At 32.5% G+C, this 25,374-nt stretch overlaps 2 protein-coding genes across 2 annotated transcripts; one reads left to right on the plus strand and one right to left on the minus strand.

Moving 5' to 3' along the window:
- Positions 1-1,929: 1,929 nt before the first annotated feature.
- LOC139513826 (heat shock 70 kDa protein 12A-like) lies at positions 1,930-17,047 on the minus strand. The gene is made up of 5 exons (XM_071302650.1): positions 17,000-17,047; positions 10,196-10,560; positions 9,305-9,532; positions 7,366-7,522; positions 1,930-3,524 (listed from the first exon to the last, which is right to left on the minus strand). Exons 2-5 carry the CDS (start codon positions 10,247-10,249, stop codon positions 2,509-2,511), a joined length of 1,455 nt encoding a protein of 484 aa, XP_071158751.1. The 5' UTR covers positions 10,250-10,560; positions 17,000-17,047; the 3' UTR covers positions 1,930-2,508.
- Positions 17,048-20,492: 3,445 nt separating this feature from the next.
- Positions 20,493-24,092, plus strand: LOC139513827 (zinc finger MYM-type protein 2-like). The gene is made up of 2 exons (XM_071302651.1): positions 20,493-21,139; positions 22,869-24,092. Exons 1-2 carry the CDS (start codon positions 20,706-20,708, stop codon positions 23,839-23,841), a joined length of 1,407 nt encoding a protein of 468 aa, XP_071158752.1. The 5' UTR covers positions 20,493-20,705; the 3' UTR covers positions 23,842-24,092.
- Positions 24,093-25,374: the final 1,282 nt, after the last annotated feature.

Genomic DNA, 25,374 nt, shown 5'->3' on the forward strand with positions numbered 1-25,374 from the left:
AGTCGAAAAAACATGGGCGTAATAAAGGCTGTAAATTCAACAATGATAAGTGATCGGAAGCATTTACAGGTCAAGCTTTGCAAACTATTCCTAGTTCTCTGTGCTTGGAACATACTAGCATTTTTACCAAATTCTATTTTATTGATTATTGCAAGGTTTTTCCCAAAGCTTGGACTAAGTAATTTAAGATCGTACACAGCATGGCTTATTGGGGACAGTGGTGATATTCTCCGCATTATAAACAGTGCGAGTGTTTTCATTGTTCTTATTCTTATGTCATCAAATATTCGAAAATCCTTTTGTAGTAGATTTAAGCGCAAAACTATTTAACTTAAGCAATAACTTTTATCACTTTCAACATTACAGCTCGATCATTTAACAATAAGCCATCAACTATAGCATGTCTGGGCATATATAAACCCAATTGATGGAATAAAATTTTTGATGCGTGGAGCTGATGTGAAAATGAATTTCGTATCAAGCTAGCAATTGTTGACACTGTTCCAAAGTAAATGAAGAGATATACAAATGTTCATGGATGTCGTAGTTTTTTAGAGAAAGAAACAGTAAGAAAAAGTGTCCATTTGATCTGCAGTATCACATTTCTATTCTCATATTGAATTTGGGTATAACTTATATGTCCAATGGCTGTTCTTAGTGAGAAAAAATTGTAGTTCATAAATTCTTCCGTATACTGTGTAGATCAATAGTTATGCCAGTAATGTTTTGTATGTTGAAGTTGTTTTTGTGTATGATAATAAATGTTGTAAAGCACAGAATAATTCAAATATATTTTTTTGTTAATTTCCTACATAAGAAAATACCTTTACTTAGTTAGGAATATGACAGTTTATTCTTCTGATGTGTTTGAGCTTTGATTTTGCCATTCGATTAAAACCTTTCTGTTTTAAATTTTCCTCAGAATTTCGGTAGTTTTTGTTATTTTACTTTTTTTCAAATAACATGTTGTTGACTAAAACAGAACAGTGAAGCACGATTTTACAGTTATCATAATCAGATAAAGTTCAACAATAACATTTTTTGTCTCGGTTCATTTGTTGATATGGTATTATCTTTTATAGATTATAATTACCGTTGTTTGTCGTGCGTGGTGCCAGTAGCTCACTTATAGAGGTTTGTGTATTAAACTAGTTTAATTGTTTTCCTCTTATATTTAATGTGTTTCCCTCAGTTTTAGTTTTTAACCCGGATTTTTTTTTTCTCAATCAATTTATGACTTTCGAACAGCGTTATACTACTGTTGCCTTTAATTAACCCCTCATCATGTTTATGTGTCTGTAAAAAGTCGGGAACTTGAATGCCTTTTTTTTTTTTAAATCAAGCATTTCTTGTGGTGTTTTTTTTTCTATGCATTATTTTAACGTTGTTATGGAGATTACATTATTGTATAGATGTTTGATTTTATACGGAAACGATATAACCTATTATGCTTGTTTGTTTTGCTCTAACATTTCTGTTTATCTAATGGAATTTTATGCGACTTTCATACAAATGAAAGGTTTAGATAACTATAGATAAAGGCAAAAGTAGAATACAGCTGTACGAAATTCATAAATCGATTGAGAAAAACCAAATCAGGGTTATAAACTAAAACTGAGAGAAACACATCAAATATAAGAGGAGAACAACGAAACGATAGAAACACAACACTAAAATGCAACACACACAGAAAACAAGGTTAAATCCACCATTTTCTACATAAGAATAATTTTATCAAGTCAGGAATATGACAGTTATTTTCCATTTGTTTGATGTTTTTGGGCTTTTGGTTATGCCATTTGATATGGAACTTTTCGTTTTGAATTTTCCTCAGTATTTTTGTTATTTTACTATATTCAACTTTTGGTATCCATCAGTCAATCAAAACTAGGAAATTGTGTGAAATTAATTAGGGAACAACAAACTTACTTAGGATCAATGTTTATTCAAAATAATAAATATATACGTCTTGGTATTAGAAAATCTCGAGACACGATCCCGTGTACACAATTGGCAAGAACTCGTAGCCATATACAGTTTAGAAAAAAAATGTTTTGTCTGAACCAGAATTTACAATCGCCAGACATCCCATTTGTATGATCGTCGACAATCATGTATGTCCTAGTTATTTGCTTAAAGTCATTATGCGTGTAACATCGTATCTACATTCCACAAAATTCAAACAAACTTCCATGACAAATTAAAGGGCTTCGTGCTTTCTGGCATTCTCTCACACATATATACATTTTAACATTCAACAAGATTTATCGTAAAAAAATTAATATTAGAACTACAATTGTGTGTATATAATAAATATATAAAGCAAAATGTCCTGACATGAAAATAGATCATTTTTACTCATTTTTATAAGACAATTTGAGTTCATAGGATTGTAAGTTCCAGAGGCTAATACCATCAACGTCTTGCATTACTAATATAGCATATTTCATTACATTAAGCATTCAAAAGTAACTTCAGCTTTCCTGTTTGTGTCTTCCTCAGATGCTGTCACCTGTAGTTCTGTGTACCCAAAATGCATTTGTACTTTGATACGCCTTCTCTTTCCACGATCGACGTTCGGAATTGGACAGTAAGCATGCCTAGACAACGAACGCCTTTGTCAATAGTGTATACTGGGTTTACCTTTTCAGATTCATACACTTCGACCGTTGCCTCGGTGTCAGTTGACCTAGTCGGACTGCACAGGATTGTATACGTAGTTTTACCTACTGTGAGAGGATCACCTTTCTTTGCGATTGTTTTGAATATGTCGCTGCATATTTCTCGTCCTTCAATTAAACATTTTAGCCTTTCTGGATGTTTCTTGTCGTCGTATGGTACGTTTACAGTTATTCCATATGTACGTGGACAAATGCGCTCACTGATTAGTTCCGGATTATGTCCGAACATAACAGCTCCTTTAAGTACAGCCAAAACTGCATCTTGTGGGCAAATAATTTCAAGATAATGAAATTCCTTTTTGACTCGTTCAAATAAAAATGGCGAGTCAGAAAACCCCCCTACCATTAATATAGAGGTTATATGTCGTCCCTGTCTCTTTTTTAGTGTTGGTGTTAAGAGACTTTGAACATGTGAAATGATAGAATCCACTGATTTCAAAAAGAACCTGTTCACAACTCCTGGCTCATATCGGAGCTTTTCGTTCGTAGCAGTCACAGTTTTGCAATGAACTGATTTCTTTAGGTCTTCTGGAAAGGATTGAGATTTGCGGATTTTACAGTATGTTTGATATAAAGATTGTGGATATGGAATAGTTGTCTTTGGTTTTTGTGATTCTTTTATACCCCTCTTCTTTGCTTCAAACTTTCTTTTGATATCTAAGAAATCTTCCGGGCATTGTTTAATATATGTTTCCCATACATCCTTTCCAAATAAATCTTTCAAAAAACTTTCATATTCTTGATCTACAAAAGTTCTACCCCAAGGACCTCCACTTGGTTCACTTAATTCCTTAAGTTCAGAATCATTTTGTACTTCATATGACGTAACGTCGATTGTTCCACCTAAAATAATTAGAATAATTATATATGATTGGAAACAAGATCGAATGTGGCTTTTGAAAAAATTGTTTGTTTCAAACAAGAAGGAACCTTTATCGCTTACTTGTGGTCTGAGTAGTCTGTTTCACTAGCCTGTCAACACATATGTTGTGAGTACGAATCCCGTATACGAAGGCAGGTGCAAATATAAACTGACCGCCTCGCAATAGCATGATAGTGGTGAAATTTGCGTTTATCCACGGCCGACACTCGGCTAACCGAGAGATTGGTCGGTTAATCTATATTGATTATGCGGCTATATGAGCGATTGGTCTGTTAATCGGGTTGGTTATACTTCTGTTCAAAGTAAAACGCTTAATTTAATGTTAAACTCTATTAAATATACAGATTTTTGGCATATTATAAGAACCAAATAAAAAAAAGAAAAGTGTCTGACAAAATGATATCTATCATAGAACATTTTGCACTTGTAAAATTATTTCTTAGTCTGCGCAGTTTTCAGTAAAACTAAAAGGCGTCGCGAAAGTATGTCGTATTTATGCTTATACGCATAGCCATTTTTTTAATAAAAGGCGAAACAAATAAATTTAGATATCATTTAAAGGACAAAAAATAGTACGGTGGTTCTAAAAAATAAATTGACATTAGTAAATATTTCATAATTGTAAAATAACGTGAATAATACCACGTTTTAGTGAAAATTAATGGGAATAAAGTCTGTTAATGGGTTGGGCAATTGAAATTGTGTCAATTAAGAGTTATTTAGCCAATAATTTTGCTACCTTTATATTTTCCCCTTAAAAAATTAAGAATGAGATGTTTCTGAGGAAAACAAAAATGACAATACGGTACCACAGTATCCTAGAAAGAGCATTTTTATTTTGACTTTCTTTGCATTTGATCGAAGGGTGTGTCACTTCAATATAGCGTGATATGGATTGGCCTCTGGAATATGCATGAATTTTTTATTGACGTTTTCAATCAGCCTTAATTTTTGTGTCTTTTCGAAGTAGCACGTTCTCAATTCCGACTGAAAGTGTCTTTCTACTACAACACAGGGTACATACAACGTGTTCTCGTTCACATATGAACATGATATTTGTCACTGGACGTTAAACCTTAATTCGTCGGCATCATCCAATTGGTTCTTTTCTTCTATTACAAATCACGTTAAAGAAGTAAACGGAATGGAGCGAATGCAGCTACACTTGGTTATTTTAAGTTTCAATTCATTTTATTCCGTTTAGTTCCTTTCTACATAAGTGCAGAGGAGAATTACAGTTGTCTATAGTGGCCGGTGAAGTCCATTTCGCGTTTTCGCGATTTCGCCTTTCATATTCTATAGGGCGAAAACGCTATATCGCGAAAATGCGAAATCGCGAAATCGAAAACGAGAAATCGGTTTCGCGTTTTCGACTTCGCAATTTAGCGTTTTCGCCATATAGAATATGTAAGGCGAAAATGCTAAAGCGCTAAAACGCAAAATGGCATTAACCTGCCACCATAGTTGTCCGCATGTAAACTTCTAGAATTTGTCACCAATATAAGTACATCGCAATCCGTTACTGTTTCAACAGCCATCGGTGTTTCATGTGTGTATTCCTAAACAAGTATTATTTTTCTCTCGTTTTTAGCAATGTATCACTCTCTACTATTATTCTATATTCTGCGTTTCCATCCAGATTCTCGTGTATACCATGAGGGTCCGGATTGGGGGTATTGTTTATTTCTGTATTCTTTAAATTGTTATGTCATTTTTTTCTACATTTTATTTATCTTACTCATTATTCTTTCTTTATTTTTCATATTGTGTCATCCCAATATACTTTACTTAGTGATGTTTAGTTACATTACGACGTTTATCTCTGATTTATATACTGGTTATCAATGTAGATGACAATGTGTTGTTTCCGTATATGTTGTGTTTTCATTGCTCATGTGTTGTTTTCGTATATTTTAGCCGCTCGTCTTGAGCCTACTCATTTGATCCGATAACACCCCATATAGCAATAAAATTATACTTTTATTGCCTTTCATAACTCTTAACAGACCAATTAACAGACCGGGTTTTATACATCCGACCGATTAACAGACCAGGTTTTAAGTAAAGATTGATTTATGTTACCAAAATACAGATTTTCGTGTAGATTTTTCACACAATGATATCAATATGGTTAACAAACATAATGCCTTTCTTTTTTCGATGTTCAAAATATTGAATGCAAGTAAATTTAAACCAATGTGTCATTTTGTGTACATTTTATGTGTGTAAAACGTGTATACATTTATTGATGAGTAACCCGCCTTTTCATTTTATAGATCGTACATCGAAGCTAGAAAAATAATAATTACACCACTAAATTCAGTACATTGAATTGTTTTGTTAGACATGAATACTGTTTATGATGAAAATATATTTAGAAAGTTATACAATTAAACATGAACTTTCAATGATTTTCTCGATAACACCTGATTAACAGACTTTAGCCAACCCGATTAACAGACCAACCGCCGATATAGCCGCATACTCAATATAGATTAACCGACCAATCCCTCGGTTAGCCGAGTGTCGGTCGTGTAATCGCCAATTAATCAAAAAAATAATCAAACAGTTCAAATACATATGACAGTTCTTGTCCATTCGTCTTTGATGTGTTTTGCTATTTGATTTTCCATATGATTATGAACTTTCCGATTGGATTTTCCTCTGGGTTCAATATTTCTGTGATTTTACTTTTTACATGTATCATTGATATGGTCATAATTATAAATTAATAGTTAACAAAAAGTTCTTAATTTCCATTTTTAATTGATGGGGCTTTTGTAGACGAAATGTCTGGTGCATATACAAAATTCCAATCCTGGTATCTATGATGAGTTTATGTCCATACCATTATATTTGTGCATGAGAAGAAAATCTTATTGTTATTAAAACAAACATGACATTCAAAAGAAAAACAAATAGTACGTACCTTAATCCTGTTTACAGATCACGAGTCTATGGTGTATATATGAGCGGCTTACCTTTAATGTTGCAGGCTACTGTTAAGTTTAAGCTGTATAACAAATGCACAAAACGTAATAAAAAGCTGTGCACAAAATGTAATGCATCGAGTTAGCACGATAGTGCTGAAAGTGGACGAACGACGATGATGATAGACGACCGAACACTAAGTGATGGAAATAGATCACACCTGCCATATCGGCCATTTGAACTTCAAATATGTTAGTTGAAACAAAAGAACCCTTGCATAGAAATATGTTTTTAATTTTGTTACTTGATTCGTAATAATAGTTATCAAAAGTACCAGGATTATAACTTTATACGCCAGACGCGCGTTTCGTCTACATAAGACTCATCAGTGACGCTCAGATCAAAATAGTTAAAAAGCCAAACAAATACAAAGTTGAAGAGCATTGAGGACCCAAAATTCCAAAAAGTTGTGCCAAAAACGGCTAAGGTAATCTACTCCTGGGGTAAGAAAATCCTTAGTTTTTCGAAAAATTCAAAGTTTTGTAAACAGAAAATTTATAAAAATGACCATATAATTGATATTCATGTCAACACCGAATCGCTGACTACTGGGTTGGTGATACACTCGGGGACGAAACGTCCACCAGCAGTGGCATCGACCCAGTGTTGTAAATAGTTATCAAAAGTACCAGGATTATAATTTTATACGCCAGACGCGCGTTTCGTCTACATAAGACTCATCAGTGACATATGCTTTCTCACCTCGAATGACAGAGCCGTATAAACAATTTTACTTACACAACAATATAATTTCGTTCAGATACTTCTTCTTTACAGCTACTAAAAAAATGTCAAACATGTAAAACCTACCTCCACAGTCTAGAACCAAGAACTGATGACCTGCGTCAAAAGATTGAAGACTACATCCCTCTGTTCCTTCTTTCCTCTGCACAGTTGCCTCTTTACAATAAATAGCAGCCGCTTCCGGTTCATATGCAAGAGTTAAAAAGTCTTCATCTATACCAGCCTTCAAAAATGTATACAACTTACACTTAAAGTTTCACTTTTAGACAATAAACATTTCGTTTAAGCACTCTCTGAATGTGAATGCCGTTCGTGCCGATCTGATGAGTCTAGCAATTTCAAAAATAATTTTTACAGTTTGATCTTATGTTGCTGTTACAATTTATCCCCAGGTGAAAGGAAGTGTTTCGTGCTCACAAAGGAGTTTAACCCTTCAACAATACATAATGACTGACCCAAGTCAAGAGCCCGTAATCCAGTGGTTGTCCTTGGTTGCTGTCTTCTATATTTGGTTAAATCTGGTGAATGGCTTTTTAAACAAATTGTCGGCATTCCTATGAAAACGACATGTGAGCCTCTCCTTGGCGACCTCTTATTTTCATATGAATCGGAGTTCCGTTAGACCCTTAACAACAACAAGAAGGTCAGAGAAGCCAGCTCATTTAAATGCACATTCAGATTTATAAATATTGTTCTATCCTGTAACAATCCAAACTTTTCAGAACTAGATATTAAAGACAAAACAGACACGGCTTTCTTCGCCTCACTTTTAGACTTATAATTCGAATTTGACTTACGCGGTCATCTCAGTACAATAATATATGACAAACGAGACGATTTTAGTTTTGAAATTATCAATTTCCCTACCTTAGTTGAAATATACCAACTTCACCTGCATCTTGGATATATATTTCCCACCTTAATCGGTACTCAAAAGCTTGCAGCTGCTACTCAGACTTTGTAAAACGTCACCAGTGTCTTAGTAAAAAGTTGATGAACCAAAAGTATGTTAACGAGCGTCTCTCCCTTTTAATTAAAACAATAAACTGAAGCCCTACATACAACTCCAATTGATTCCGTCTAGGAATATGCCTTCGAAAAACTATTACGTATATGAAAAAGAAGATGTAGATACCATTTCTGAATTGTTAATGGCTGTGAGGTCACTGATACTAATAAAAATTTAAACAGGCTTATGAACTCTCATGCTTTGTATATATATAAAAAAAAAAGATATGGTATGATTTCTAGTGAGACAACTCTTTACATGAGACCAAATGACACAAGAGTTAACAATTATAGGTCACCATTGCACATCTAATGCACTAGTTAACTGCCCTTTATTCTAAAAATGTTGGTCATTTTTCCGAGTCAATAACTGACCCTAGTAAACCAAAGAGGCCGACACAGAGGTGTTAGGGAATGTGCAGTTAAGGGTACATACATCAGAACAGGGGTTTTACATTTAAGATTAAAGAAACACAGTTTATATCGCTATCTATTCCTCCCCGTGTCAACTTTTAATGAACAGCTTGATAAGAGAAATTATTATCATGATACTTTTTGCAAATATGAATATTCACATCCAGTTCTGTTGCCAATTGTAATTGGCCCAAAGACTTATAACGGTGCCCTATATTATTGGTTAAAGATAATCAATCATACTTTTTGAGCAACTCATTCACCCATATATATTCAATGGTCTGCACAAAAAACCCTTTTTTAGCACCTGAGTTTTGTTTTCATGTTTAATTATTTCCCATTAGTCTAAATTTTGTATTGAATGTCATGCTATTTCATTGATTAGTGTATATGTTGTTTCTATCGGCTATTGTCTTGTCTATTCTTTGTTCTGGAACCCGTGTGATCATTGCTCACTTTCAATTTAGAAGATAAATGAAATGTAAACATCATTGTCCATATTGGAAATTATTTTGTTTAAAATAAAAGTTCGTTTAAGATATTATACATTTCTTGTGTTCCAAATATCAAATCTAACTATTACCTCCGTTGCAGCTTCCCTCATAAATTGTTTTGCGTTGTCTTTCCAAATCGCCGGTACTGTTAAGACCCAGTGAATATCGTTTTTTGTCAATTTAAAATTGGCTACTTTACATGACTTCTGGAAATGCTCCTTCAAAAATCGAATTGATTCAGAGAAAACTTTGAGCGCTTTCATTCCTTTACCAGTGATATCTTCAAGTGTGAGATCCCTTGATATTCTGGTTTTTCGCTTAAAAACAAAGTTGCATATTAAATAACATGGCTGCTAAATGCAAATGACTATCTTATGCTTCTGGATCAATTCCAATCAAAACATTATCCTTTTTATATATGTGTATGACTGCATGTATCAATTTGCATGGTTTTAAAATTAATTGACGATTACAATCATAACGATGACTAGACGACGATGATGATGAAGATGATGTTGATGACGACGATGACGATGATGCCGCTGATAGTCGAGTTTTTATTCCACGAGGTTATAACCAGCTCATTAGTCACATTTTGTGTCGACTTGCATTATCGTTTATATAGTCATAATCGTAAATTAACTGTTTACAAAATTAATTTGGAAATACTAAGCCTTTTTTACCTCATGAATAGATTAATTTAGCTGTATTTGGCAAAACTTTTCGGAATTTTCGGTCTTCAATGCTCTTCAATTTCGTACTTTATTTGGCCTTTTTTTTATTCGAGCGTCACTGATCAGTCTCTTGTAGACGAAACGCGCGTCTGGTGCAAATACAAAATTTCAATCCTGGTATCTATGATGAGGTCATGTATTTCATATAATCTAAAGATATGTATTTTTTACCTTTTTATCTTCTTATTTTTTGGAATTGTACATGTATGTCCATCAATTTTCTTGCTCCCTCACTGTGTTGCTTGCCTTTAATTCTGGATGATGTACAGTAGATATGGACTCATCTTGAAACAATTTCATTTTAAATCTTGTGAAATAGCTGTATTCGTCAGCTTCGCCACTCTCTATGAGCTCTGTGTATGTCTGTTCTGCTTCATATCCAAAACTATGAAACTCTCCATCCTCGCCAAACAATATGGTTGTTGGTGTTTTTGTTGTAGCAAATCCGCCTTCTGTTCGCCATACGTCGTTACTATATATTTTGTGTGATCTTTTTTGTATTCATCCCGAAATGAATAAGCATATCCAGAATAAGTAGTACCAAAATCAATCGCTACAACTACTAATGCGTCATCTTTTCTCCCCATATTATTAAAAACAAATACTATTTTCTACAATACATAATTCTAAAATACTTCACTTATAAATATTTTAATAAAATATATTTAGTTGCAAAACATCGCGTGCTTGAATTATTTCAGATTCTACTAGTATATTCCTAGAAGGGAGTGCTAAAGAGCCATTAACTATAATTTAGCTACCAAAATCTAAGAATGATAACTTTTGTTTCAAGTATTAATAAAAGCGGAATTTTGAAACGGCCTTGTTATAAACATTCAAGATTGGCCATAATTTGTCAAAAAAAAGCGTTAAAATATCATTTATGTATATGATTGATTTGCAAGTCAATATTTTACCTCACTGGTCCGTATCTATGTGATCCTCAATTTATTCCTTAAGCTAGAGATTGTTTATTGATGTACTATAGACGCATTCAAACAAATTCTTTTATAGATAAAACCGATGATTAGTACATTTCAAAACCTTTTATTATCGTATGAAAATAAACCGATCTAGAAAAGTCAAACTCCACATGCTGAATTGTATGTTTATGTTATGTTTCTATCGGGTAACATTACCATTGAAATTATTCGAGGGTCATTTCGGTGGTTAATAAGATGGGCTCTAGACTAAAATATACACAAACTGCTGATACATATTATCGAGTGAGTGTATATTTAATTGTTTATTCTAGACTTTTTGCAATTTTGATACACGTTTTAGTATGTTATAAATCAAATATAAAAATTTGAGTGAACTCGGGGAATGTGAATTTGACAGTAAATACCCTTTAAACATCACTATGTACATTGTAAATATTTTATCAAACAAAGTTTATAATTTCAAACCAAAAATCAAGAATAAGTTTTTTATTTATAAATCAGTATGCAGTGCTTCGGAAATAACAAACTGTTCGTGAAATCTCCGTTGATTAATTCAGAAATTATTAAGAAGCAAAAATTCCAACTTCTTCTTAGTTTTTTCTATTATGTAGGCTATCAATGCTAGTAGATACAGAATTTGTTGACGCACTATTTGATTCTGCTTTTGTTCAAACTGCTTATTTCAAACTGGCAAGGAGTAAACGATAACCTGACGGACAAGAGATGTGTTTTGAACATCGGTATACTACTGTTGCCTTGATGGTTTTAAACTTAAGTGTGCAGTTCTTTAAATTTCTGCGTAGAAGCCTAATTATTTATTTGCTCCAATAAATGGCATATCGTAAATGTCATGTTAAATGGTAACACCTCATTGTCTGATTCAGATATTCACTGGGGTAAAGCTGATGACCGTAACTGCATTCACGGTCATCCCAAGATGTCGGATGAAAAATTAGGTCAGTTTCTGTATTGTCTGTTAAAGTGTTTCTATATCATTTTCTTTACAAATCATACATTGAAACGATGTAAATTTATAAAAGAATCACTCGGAAATCACTAATTACTTCTAAGAAATGTGCATGAAACGGGAAATTCGATTTGAAAAAATCGCCAAGATGACCGTAAATCACAACCGAGATGACCGTAACAGAATCAGCGATTCATAACAAGGCTGACCGTAACTGCTTTTAAGATGACCGTAATTTGTAAATGATGACCGCAATTTTTAAAGGATGACACTCAATTCTAAGAAATATCCGTATTTATATAACTATCTTTTTGTATCAAATGATTAATCGTGTTGGTATACACATATTAATATGAGAGTTTTGTCCTATAGGTAGAAGAAAATAAGACGTGCTTCAAATGACAAGATTACCATATGTATCTTTTTTACAGTAGAGGGTTTAATTTTTAAAATGAATTTGCCAAAAGACATGCAAATGAACAGGAAGGGAAAACATGCTACAAAAGCGCGATAAACTGACACCTTACAAGCATAATGAAAAAAATGCGGTGCACAGCCTTCAACTGCTCGACAAAAGATTTTTTTTTTGTTTCTGGGATTCCTTTTAATGACATATAATAAATACACATTTTTAAAAATGCCAAAAAATTGCATGTACACCCATTGATATTATATCGTCTTTCATTTTGTCGTGCAAATAAAATAACAGAAATATTTTGAAAATATCATTCGAATAAACTAGTGAAGGTGAGCTCGGCTCCAGCAAAGTAGATCCTTAAAATAGTATTGTACGAAAAGCGTATCACAAGGCGGAACGTTGTCAATTTGTATATATACAGAAATGTTATTCATACAGTCAGGATCCTACTTCTTCAAAATTATCTCCCCATTACGCGAGTTCATGCTCACAATCGTAGAAATGGAAGCCATTGTAGGGATGACGCTTTGCCAATTTTGCTCTTGAAAACTGATAAATTTATTCACGTAGCACCATTACGATCGATCGTTATATGTCAGTTATATTCTAAAAGACAAATGTATCTACTAGCTAATGAGCATTAGTTAATGATCTTGTCTGCATTGATTAAACTTAAAAATATTGTCTGTTCGGATGTCAGATGGAATTTTTGAAAAAATTCTAATTTAATATTTCATGGAAGGGCAGACTAAACATTTTCAGTGGTTGAAGATTATAAACCCTAGTTATCACACACAAGAAAATCATATTTTTTCGAAGATATCCATTTTCATCATCCAAATTAAAAGACTGTCGTCAAGTACTTTTAGAAAAAATAGCTATTCGAACACACCTACTCTGTTTTTGTGATTCATTAGATAAGTATCTCACTTGACCCATATATTTCATCTTTTCGTACTGTCATTTTTTAACGTTATAAAGTCAACCTGTAGCTTTATATAATAATGATAGAATCTGAAGCGAGATGCTATATAAAATACTCTTGCTTTGTACGTTTTAAAGACAAAATATACACCCCAAACATGCCCTAACATAAAAAGGTGCACTCGATTTTTCTCTTTTCGATACAATCGTTACCTGTTTTGGGGAATTTTTTCTTGATTCACATAATGGAAGGGCAGACACGAAAATTTCTGAACTAAAAGATTGATATGTTCTCCGTCCGTGATAAAAAAAAAATCGGAGGTTATGCATTTTCTACATCCAACTTATATATACTATATATAAAAAAGAAGATGTGGTATTATTGCCAATGAGACAACTATCAAGAAAAGACCAAAATGACACAAACATTAACAACTATAGGTAACCGTAAGGCCTTCAACAATGAGCAAAGCCCATACCGCATAGTCAGCTATAAAAGGCCCCGATAAGAACCATGTCGTCGACTTGATATCTTATTGTTTTGCATTACTATGTAATAGATACATTGAAAACTTATGCAAATGGTGTTTTTAAAATAAGAAAATTGTCGTTTTATTTGTTTCTATTAACTTTTTAAAATTTTGTTACTATATCAAACATTACAGTTAACATTTATCGCTTTCTCGATAAACACAGAGCTTCGATTCTTTTGTTCTATTTCAAAAGTGTTTCCGCCTGCATATATCAAGACAAATTAAGATTTTAATCTGCTTCCTCTGGATTCATACACATGGGCTCGATTACCAAATATTTGTATGTATTATTAATGTTTTTAATGCTCCATTTATTGGCATTATGTTTTTCTGGTCTGTGTGTACATTCGTCCGTTCGTCTGTTTGTTTGTCCGTTTGTCCAGCTTCAAGTTAAATAAAATTGAAACTTAGTACACATTTTCCCTATGGTATGATCTTTTTACAGTTTTATCCCATTTTCATAGTCCACTAAACATACAAAATGATAGTGTAGATGAGGCATCCGTGTACTAGGGACACATTCATGTTTCTTCAAATTTTCGTCGTATCGCTGTCAATTTGTGTTAACATTTTAACGTCGATATTAATAAATATTTCATTGTTTACGAGAAATATGCAATTTACTATCATTGTTATAAATCCTAAACATGGCCAATTATATTATAGTTTAATAAAAGAAATTTATGAAACATATTTATATCCGCTAACCGCTATATAAATTACAGTCAGTCTTTACAAATTACGGTCATCCTTTACAAGTTACGGTCATCTTTTTACCAATCACGGTCATCCTTGTTTTATGTTACGGTCATCTTGAAAATATTTTGATTATGATTTACGGTCATCTTAACGATTTTTTCAAATCGAATTTCCCGTTTCATGCACATTTCTCGGAGGTAATTAGTGATTTCCGAGTGATTCTTTTATAAATTTACATCGTTTCAATGTATGATTTGTAAAGAAAATGATATAGAAACACTTTAACAGACAATACAGAAACTGACCTAATTTTTCATCCAACATCTTGGGATGACCGTGAATGCAGTTACGGTCATCAGCTTTACCCCAGTGGATATTGTTATGTAGAGTAATTGTTACCAATGATGGACGGTATAATTCGAATGATTTAGTAAAATGAAAATAAATATATCAACTTCTTTTCAATTTGCCAAAGACTAAGCAAAAATATGAATACTCATAATAAGTATAATAATATCTAACTTCGAAAATCGTGCTGCCTGTCATATGATACAATTCTTATTTTTTGCCGCTGGACTTTAACCACACTGTGGTATTATTATAGGAATAAACATGTGGGTTCGTCAATCAATTTAATGATTTATTGGCACAAAAATTTCTCACTTCAAGAAATTTAAAAGGTGAAGTGCATATAAACTGATAAAATCATATGCTATTAATAAATGGAACAATTAAAAACAAACTGTAATATTGATAGTCATTGATGATTTTGGATATGCTTTTTTTTTTAAAGAAAAGGGTGGGTGAATCTGGTTTTAAAGCTACCTATACCTCCCTTATGTATGGTAGGGCAGTTGTTTGTAGGTTTGTAATATCGAGAAAAAAAAGTACTACATGTAGTTGATTATACTGAACTGATGATACCATTGGGGACTGATAGGCCAACATCAGTGGTAACAACCCAGTACTATATAAAAAGATAAGTTTATTGTTTTTGACTTCTTGTCTGTTATTGTCTTTTAGGTTGTAAACTCCGAGGTATATAAGATAAGGCTTAGTTATCCCCACAAACTTGGTATGCATTAACTTTCAAATTATGTGGTCTCTAGTACAGTATTTATTAAACGATCAGTACGCAGTGAAATGGTATGGAATGTTAATTTAATTCATGACAATCTTATATTTTATAGGGAAAACGGTAGTTTTACATTTTCCCAGCATTAGTTTGGCCTTTTTGTACCCAAGACAGGTGAAAGAAGTCAACTTAGGAGCGCTGTGATTGGATGTAAGGGTACAATATATTTTTGCAATGTCGCATGTTTATATAGTAACACCACTGACCCTTCAGTAACTCCAATAACACAAAAGTATCACCAATGACATCACATTTCAAATTTTACCTTTATCAAGTACTGAACACAAAGCCAAGATCACCGAGCAAAAGAAAAAGATGAAAAAATAATTCTTAGGCTAAAAAATCTCAAATTATATAACATAACAGCCATTACTAAACATGTCAATAGTGTTACTAAATAGTGTCATTGGTGTTACCAGAATACATCAGTTTGTGAAAACTGTGTATATGTAATACATGATATTGTTAAAACATTGTTAAATAAGTATTGTTTATCATAAATAATATGATGTTTAGCTTGTTAAACATGAAAGAAACACAAAACAATGCTGATTGTCATGATGTATTCAGTGGTGTTTCTAAACTGGTCAATGGTGTTATTTTATCAAAATGGTCTCACCATTGACAGTAACACAAATGATTTAAGGTGTATTTTAAGATTCAGTTACGAAATAAGTGCTCCATTCCCCTTTTCTATATGTTTTTACTGGTGCATGTTTCTATAATCAATATGTTTCATTATTCAAAGTTAAGGAAATGTTTTAAAGGGTACACCATGGACACTATTTCCAATTACGATATAACCTTTACTTACTTTTACGATTTTTTCACTAAATCTTCAACATAATTGTTTGTTTTCTTTTGCATAACATGCTTACAGGTAACATTGCTAAGGGAGAAACTGTTGTAAATGCACAAATCTTGCGAAAGATAATTCTTATCATACTAATTTGTCCTTTGGTTACACCATTGACTTAAAAAATGTTACATTTCCTTTTGGTGAACATTTTTATTATAAAACCAACATTCACCTCCCAAAATCATTAAAAAAATGTTTGTATGTATCAAAATGCAATAAAAAGTGATAAATCATAATAACAAATGAGATGAATAATAGTCCTATTTCAAGTCTGAAAGGATTTATAGTAAAAAAATAACAGTTAATTCTGGCTATCTTCAAGGGTTTAAGAAATCATTAAGGATGTTTTTATAACATTTCATACAGTAAACAGTATATTGTGTATCACAAAACATTCATATCTAACATATGCAAGTGTTATTTTGATATATTTTCATGTCTGTGACTTAAAAAGACCCAATAACATAGTTTTGCATGTTTGTTTATAATGACCCATATCACCATTATCATCTCTTTAAGAATAAAAACAAAATGCCTCAAGTTGAGTAAAATCATAATCTTATCGAAATACCTGAATTATCTGAATTACTTCCTTCCTGTGCTTATCTTTTACTAGTAAGAATTGTCCCCCTTTGAGAGAAAATTAATCAGCAATAAATCCTTCAAAAAAATGATTGTCGGACTCAATGTTGAAATCTGACGCATAAAACAAAGACATAGATAAAAAAAAAATATGTATAACAATTTTTTTTTAGGGAAACGGAGATGAACACAGGTCAGTGTGGAATTGTTCAATAAAAAGGTGTAAGCAGGTATTTTTCGACTTTCATACTGTAATTTGCAATTATGTAAATAGCAATATTATTATTGTTGTTGATGTTGTTTGTGCGGTTTGTTTTGTTTAGTTTTAACTTAGTTATAGATGTCTCTTCTGAGAGATCAGGCTTGTAATTTCGTATGTACGCCAGACGCACATAAAGTCCAGCACACAAGACTCATCAGCGGTGCTAGAATCTTAAACCGCGTTTTGGATATTTCGACGTTTCGCACAATAATCGGTCTAATAGTATTTTTCATTTGATTCATGTCTTAATGCGTACTAAATAAGTTTAAAACAAATTAATTCTTTGAAGAAAAAAAGTTGGTAAAATGTATTGCTTTATCGTTTGGATCTAACTCAGATCAAAACCAAATTAAGTAAATTATAGATATGTTTCATTATAGTATTGAACCGTGTCGATGATTCCGTGTTGATAGTGATGTTTTTGCCATGTATAAGTTGTAACAACAATAACCAACAATCCAACTCAATACAAAGAAAACCTTACATACTCCTGATTTTTATCAGGTTTGTCAAGGTGGGAAATAATATTATCGTTCTCATAACGTTAAGCTGTCACATTAAGCGTCATGGAAGTTCGAAGTCGAGAGGTCATTTTAAAAATTCCATAGAACTATAAGATTCAAAAATTCAAAGACACAAATGTAGCAACAAGCTTTTCGTTGTTAAAAATTTTTCACATCTATTATAGAAAAAGTATGTCGCTTCAACATAAAAATGCGTATTTATTGTAAACATACTATAAACCATTTTATCTTCTTTTTTTCTGTGTCTCCTTTAAAAGAGGGACGAAAGATACCAGAGGGACAGTCAAACTAATAAATCGAAAATGAACTGACAACGACACGGATAAAAATGAAAAAGACAAACAGGCAACAAATAGTACAAATGACATAACATAGAAAACTAAAGAATAAGCAACACGAACCCTCTGTACTCTGTATGGTACACCACTGTACTGGTGCTGATCCTGTTCTTGCCTTTTTTACCACCTCACAAACTTCCTTCCATGTTGGTTCCTTCGTTTCAAATTATATTGTTGGTTGTTCTTCTTCTTAAACTATTGTGCAATATCCTAAAGGTGTCTCTCTTTCTATGTCCCGGTAAGTAAGACACGTCTAAAGGAAATAATAATGACACCAATTTATTTCACACAGCTACTTCAGTACAAGTAATCTTGATGTACAGTTCTAAAGATGCATATCAAATGTACATCTGTAAAACTGTATATAAACTGTGGATAGATATCGTATCACACAAGCTGCAGTGGTAGAATCTATATGTTAAGCTTAAACACAGATTCAAAAATGTGCAGTTAATGTACAATTTTACAGAGTTTGCAGTTATATACAGCTTTTAAAATGTGCAGTTTATATACAGTTTTGCTTGTACTAAAGTAGCTGTGTAGCCAAGTCATTGAGGTTTTTTTTCAATCTTTTAAAATTTATATCGAAAAGTTTGGTGGACTATTTGTTGTCAGTAAGACCTGCATTGCTGTCTCTTCTAGAATCAATTAATGTGAAATTTTCAATTCTTCGTATATTAACTTTAGATATCCGTAAATACATAATTATACGTAACAACATTTGATACAAATTACCTCAAAAATCTTACTGTCTAATGTATAAAATAAATGTTTCAGGAATGAATTCTATAGGCCTTTACTGTTGCCATGACATTTTCTACAAATTTTTCCCAGTGAACTGGCAAATCCATGATGATCATTTAAGTCTTCTATTGAAGGCTGTATGGGATACGTCAATATATGTTGTGCTTGCTTATGTGATGTTCAAAAAGAAAATATTTCATGACATTGTTGACAACACAGTTTACAAAGTCAGTACATTTATTTTTATGATCTTTGCCGAACTTTGTTCATATATAGTTTGTGTCATTCTTTTATAAATATTGACATTAATAAATAATTCAATTTTGATTTGATTTGATTTTTATAGGATATTATTCATGTAGGAAGATATAACTAAATAAGCAGGAGCCGAATTTACGTACTCTTTCGGAGCACCAGAGGTCACTTCCTGTTTTTGATTGGTCAGTCTTTATATTCAACATTTGTGTTTTGTATACTGCTGTCGCTTTGACACATTCCCCATTTCCTTTCTCAATTTTATGCTGTTAACCGTTTGGTCTGTTCCTTTCTTTTTTGTCATGTTGTAGTCAATTTTGACCTCTGAGTTTGACTGGTATTTTTTGACTTGCTCTGAAAAGATGTTGATAAAAATATTTTACTTTTTATGTAGATTTTGTTATGTCTATAGTTGTTTTTAATTCCATTTTGGCTGTTCTGTTAGTTCAATTCGAATTAATAGATCTTAATAGTGTATGGGAATTTAAGATTCATGTGTTATTCAAGGATAATATTTATTAGTGACTCATGTAAGATTGATCATACAGTATAAGAGAATTCGGAATGTGTTATCATGGTTGCTGCTTGCCTAACGTACAGTGCGAGTGTTAACTGCGAAATATGTCATTTTTCATATAGAATATAAAAAATCAAAATGAAGTTTATTTTGTCCAAATTTGAAAAAAGACCTGTTTTGTTGATGATGACTTATTGGATGTAATCTTGTTTAGTTAATGTTGATAGTTTCGATGAAGTCATGTTTTTTTAAAAGCTGGTATCTTTTTATGAAAATACCAGAATTAAAAACACCAAAATAGAATATTGACAAATTTAAAAAAAAGACCTGTTTTGTTGATGATGACTTATTGGATGTAATCTTGTTTAGTTAATGTTGATAGTTTCGATGAAGTCATGTTTTTTTAAAAGCTGGTATCTTTTTATGAAAATACCAGAATTAAAAACACCAAAATATAATATTGACAAATTTAAGAGTTCGTATAATCATAATCAGATATAAAATTACGACATATTACTGTACATTCAGGAAATATTGCGATTTCTTTTTTATTTCGAAAAATGCAACAGGTTAATAATCACACTAATTTCGCATTTTGAATTTTTTTTAAGCGAATTTAACAGGTTTCGTTTTTCAATATCGCAATGGAGAAATTCGTTTTTGAGTTTTAAATGGCAAAATCGCAATAATAAATGCACGTTATCATTCCTGAATTTACAGTATTGATTTGATGAAACAAACAACAATTGCACTAGTTAAAAACTACTCATATACTTAGTATATGTAAGAACATGATAATCCTCTTCTTCATGGTTAAGTACGAGCGTCAGCGAGTACTTATCATGAAGAAGAGGGTTATCATGTTCTTACAAACTTAGAACATATAAACTCTATTCTTGATTAATTATATGTACTGTGTTAAATGGTATACATGAACACAGTTCTTGAAAATATGGCCAAACAAATAACCCCTCTAGCTAACTGTCTTGCTCTAATGACTATTAAAAGTATTATTATTTTCAAGTCAGTAACATGTATGCATCTTTAAGTCTAAAATGAATCAACTTGTTGGAATTGGAACTTTTGAATTAAAAGAAGAAGTGTCCGAGAATGATTTAATGCTTTTACCTACTCAGGACCTTGTTAAATATGAAAACGAGCCGGTCGTGTGTGAGGCTGCGGCCCCGCGTAGATTTTCTGTTCCATTGTCGGATTCAGACTTACAAGAGAGAATTCTTAAAGCTATTCCGAAAAAGACTAGAAATAACAACAAGTGGGCTTTAGGCGTCTGGGTTGCGTGGACTTTAGAAAGAAATTTGTATCAAGAAACAATAACTGATGGTGGTAATGCAATACCAAGTGATCCGAATTTACTCTCAAATGAACTTTTAAACTATTGGATGGCACACTTTATACAAGAATGTAGACGTGTTGATACCAGTCCTTATCCACCAAATTCATTGGTCCAGTTAGCATCAGGCATTCAAAGGTAAGTTACAAATTTTAAATTTCAATATATATAACACCAGGACAGCCGTTACAAGTAAAATCATCAAAATCAACATTTTATTGGAATTGTAGTCCACAGCTTCCACAATACAGTATATAGCGTTTGATGTAGATGTTACATTGTACTAAAACTATGAAAATGTAATTTTATGATTTACATTTGTGTTGATTTTGATATTTGTTTTTGTAACCGCTGTCTTGGAGTTCGGTATAGTTAAACGGGTTGGTGGAAAGGGGGGGGCAACAACTGTTGAAATACGTTCGTTTACTTGTTTTAAGGGAGCAAACATTTGATTTCGAGTGGAAAAGGGGGGTTTGCATTCTGGGTTTTTCAATACATATTGGAGACGAACTTTTACCTGAATCCTCATTTTACATTTACTGTGTCATATATATCTTGCCTTTTTTTTTAACTTTTTGTCATGGGTCATACTGCTTTTTTTTGCAAAAGGTTTCACCTGTCCTTTTACATTTGATTTTAGCCCCTCTCCTTAAAAATAGTTTACTTTTAAAATGTATCGTAACTTGTTTTGTGGATGCAACATTTGAGGCAGGAATTCTAGGCAGGGGGCTTATAAAAAAAAAAAAAAATCATCAATTGATTTTTTACTGCATATCAGAAAACCTTTCTCCTGCATTTTCGTTTACAAGTACTGTCAAAAAGGACAAGCCTGTCATATTCATCCTACCAGTTTGATTTTATAACACTGCTCATTCTGCATTTTTTTCCTAAAATGTTCGATCGTATTTTTTTACTTAAAATATCTTCCCCTCCCCCTCCCCTCCCCCAAACCTCCAAAAATCAAAAGGGTGTTCCCTTGTTTTTTTTAAGGTAAAATCCTTTCCTTTTGTGTGTTTTTTTCTCTATTCGATACCATTTATATACCCCAAACCCTTCAACCAAAAAATATATTATAAAAAGGTGTTATTTTAAAACTACTATTATGGACAAAAAAAAATACAATAAAATAATTTGACAGTTATTTTTCGGATATTCTAATAATTTTATTCTGCTTGCCAATAATTATGTATCCCAATGTTATTATTTCAGTTATGAGTCAACCTATACTTTCAATATACTGTTTTTAATAGATAATTGAGATATGATGTATTCGTGAAGAGACAGCAAACAAACAATAATTAATTCTAAGACATACTATTACAGTTTAAATTAGTCTAGTTTTAACATGGCTAATTTCATTTTGTATTGATTTACTAAAAAGCTGTATATTCAACTCATTCGGCCAATTTTGGAAAGCAAACTCATACATGTATACATTTCTTGTCTTCTGGGGTCGTCTCCCACCCCCTCGCTCGGGAGATAAAACTCGCGTTTAAAAAAACACGAATGACAATTTTAATCTCAATTTTAACTACGTTTTTAAACTACAATGAAACCAGTGTAAACAGAACCTTGAATGAATCGAAAACCCACCTAAACTTAACATATATGATCCTAAGTCCAGTCATATAAAATTTTATGCGATGTGAATCTGTTAAACTGAACAACTAACAAATCTAACAAAAAATTGAAGTACCAAGGAGGTCGTACTAGACAGGTTTCACTGTATTGCAATTCGTCGTCGGTTATTTTACTTTTCTGAAAAATAATTTCTTCGTCAACCAATTCATCTTTAAAAAAGTTCTACTAATCCTTTATAAGTCTTTATATGTATTAAAACAAAGAGTAAAACCACCACTTTTTGTAGGTATCTGAGAACAGATTGTAACAGAAATGACGTGAGCCTCTTTGAAAAGGATTCATCTACATTTGCGTTTTTTAGAAAATGTCTTGACAGTCGAATGAAAGAACTAACCAATAATGGTATTGGAACTAACGTAAAAAGGGCAGACCCTATATTAACAACAGACGAGGAGGCCATGTGGGATAGTGGAGTTTTTAATTGTAACACTTCAAATGGGCTAACCAATATAGTTTTTTTCTACAACTGCAAGTTATTTGGATTTCGTGCTTTAGATGAACACAAACAACTTGATGCTAGTCAATTTCGAATTTCTGTGGACACAATTGGTAATAAATTACTCCATTATACCGGGAGGCCGTGTAAGAATGTACAAGGTGGCCTGAATAACAGAAACGTTGATGTCAAACGCATAACTCAGAAAAGTGACCCAACAAACCCAAGATGCCTAGTTACAATTTATGAGAAATACTTGTCACTTATTCCACGTGAAGGTAGGTTTTACCGTAAACCGCTACCACATAAAGCTAACGATGGTTCTATTCGCTTTAGCGTCCAGCCGATTGGTATTAACACATTGTCTAGCAAAATGAAGGAATTATTTAAGGCTGCGGGAATTTCAACTACTGATCGTAATATCACCAACCATTCTGGGAAAGTTACATGCTGCACCACACTTTTCAATGCCGGATTTTCCGATTCAACTGTAAAATCAAGAAGTGGTCACCGATCAACGGCCGTCGACACATATAAACGCCCGTTAGAAACATTACAGGATAATGTAAGCAAGGCATTACAGCCGCCAGTACCCACAAGCAAAAACGTTAAGCAAGAAAATGACTTGTCCATTGCCAAAAGTAACCAGCACAGTTTCGAAGACAAAGAAAACGATAATAGTACCATGACAATAAATGTGCCAAATTGTATAAACAAAGTTGTCATTTTCAAAAATGGAAAAAGATATTGTTTAGAAATTTGAACTGCTTGTGTATTAAAGAATATTTATTACAGTTAAATTTATACAAATAATTGAATCTTGATTAAAAAGCCTGGGGTCATAACTATTTTTTCAGTACACTGTCCTTGCGAATTGCCTCTAGGCAATATTGGCAACACTAATTGGCCCTTTGTAATTCAGAGCATAACAATAAGATAATCACTAAATAAGAACATGTTTTGTGTCATTCTTCACTATTAAGAGGGTGAAAATCCTTGCATTTCATTGGTCGAAAGCACTTTACTATGTTCTAAATCCTATAATGGTATAACAACTCTGATTACTGATTACCTGGTCTGTATAATTAAACAATACATATAATGTTAAGGTATGAAATATCACCGAATACCCAGATTGCACCCATTTAACAAAAATGGCAGCGGGAATCCTACAAAATTTTGCACATATTTCAACATAATATTTAAATACGTACAAAAACAGTATTTATCAAAAGATGGAGTGTTCACCGGAAGAAGCAAACCCTACAGGAACGTTATTATACCAAATCCATAAACGATAAAATTTGAAAAAAAATACGAAATAAAACATGTCACAGGAATCCAATTCAAAAGAAATGAATGATAGTTATGGCATATTGTCTAGATGTTCGAAATGTTTTGATAAACTAAACAAAACATCTCTAAATCTATTTTTTACTAGATGTGATTAAAGCGTGGATACTCGGCATTATAGAATCATGGACCATTTGAAGGTGGGCCAAACCTATTTTTCTATGATTCAATATGGATTCAAAATTAATTTGGTGGAACTATGATGTAACTTGTGATACATCAACAAAATAAACACTGAATGGACACTTTTGTCGGGATCATAAATAAACGTAGATGAAAAAACAGTTCAAAATAGCTGCGATTAGGGAACTCTCACATTATTTATATGTAATGATAATTTCAATAATTCACCCTCATGGTAGTATTGTATCAAAAAAAATAAAATAACGAAAATATCGTTCTTCGATGATTATTAAACGCGGAAAGTCCTTATCAAATGTCAAAATTAAAAGCATTAACCCATCAAACGAATGGAGAACAACTGTATTAATCTTGACTCGGTACAGGTATTTTCTTATGTAGAAACAAGAGAAAAGTAGAACTGAAGGTAACCCAGTGCTATGGATCAGAAAACAGTTCATATAATATAATACTCTTCTGTTGAAATATATAATAAAGCGTATAAAACATGGCAAAATCCGTATCACATGCCGTATCACCCTCGACCAATATCATCTCTCGGGCCTTAAGGACCTTGGGATGATATTGGTGTCTCGGGATGATACGACATATGATACGGATTTTGCCATGTATTATTCTCTATATATTATATACATGATATACACAAGGCTGGTGTGGACGAATGAACTTCAGCTAGACATAAGGTCTATGCAATTTTGATAAATATATACATGTATATACACGAGGCTGGTGTGGACACACTTGCTTGAATGCACAAAAAATCTAGATACATGAAGAGAGAGAGAGAGAGGTATTGATGATT

Source organism: Mytilus edulis, chromosome 2, assembly GCF_963676685.1.
Source record: "Mytilus edulis chromosome 2, xbMytEdul2.2, whole genome shotgun sequence".
NCBI lineage: Eukaryota > Metazoa > Mollusca > Bivalvia > Mytilida > Mytilidae > Mytilus > Mytilus edulis.

What these genes read in the sequence shown, in the direction of transcription:
- LOC139513826 (XM_071302650.1), bottom strand. Translation starts at nt 10,249, where the DNA reads ATGAAATTGTTTCAAGATGAGTCCATATCTACTGTACATCATCCAGAA. An exon ending in TACATCATCCAGAATTAAAG is followed by an intron (nt 9,533 to 10,195) that starts GCAAGCAACACA and finishes TTTGTTTTTAAG; the next exon opens with CGAAAAACCAGAATATCAAG. An exon ending in TGAGGGAAGCTGCAACGGAG is followed by an intron (nt 7,523 to 9,304) that starts GTAATAGTTAGA and finishes ACATTTTTGAAG; the next exon opens with GCTGGTATAGATGAAGACTT.
- LOC139513827 (XM_071302651.1), top strand. Translation starts at nt 20,706, where the DNA reads ATGAATCAACTTGTTGGAATTGGAACTTTTGAATTAAAAGAAGAAGTG. An exon ending in TTAGCATCAGGCATTCAAAG is followed by an intron (nt 21,140 to 22,868) that starts GTAAGTTACAAA and finishes CACTTTTTGTAG; the next exon opens with GTATCTGAGAACAGATTGTA.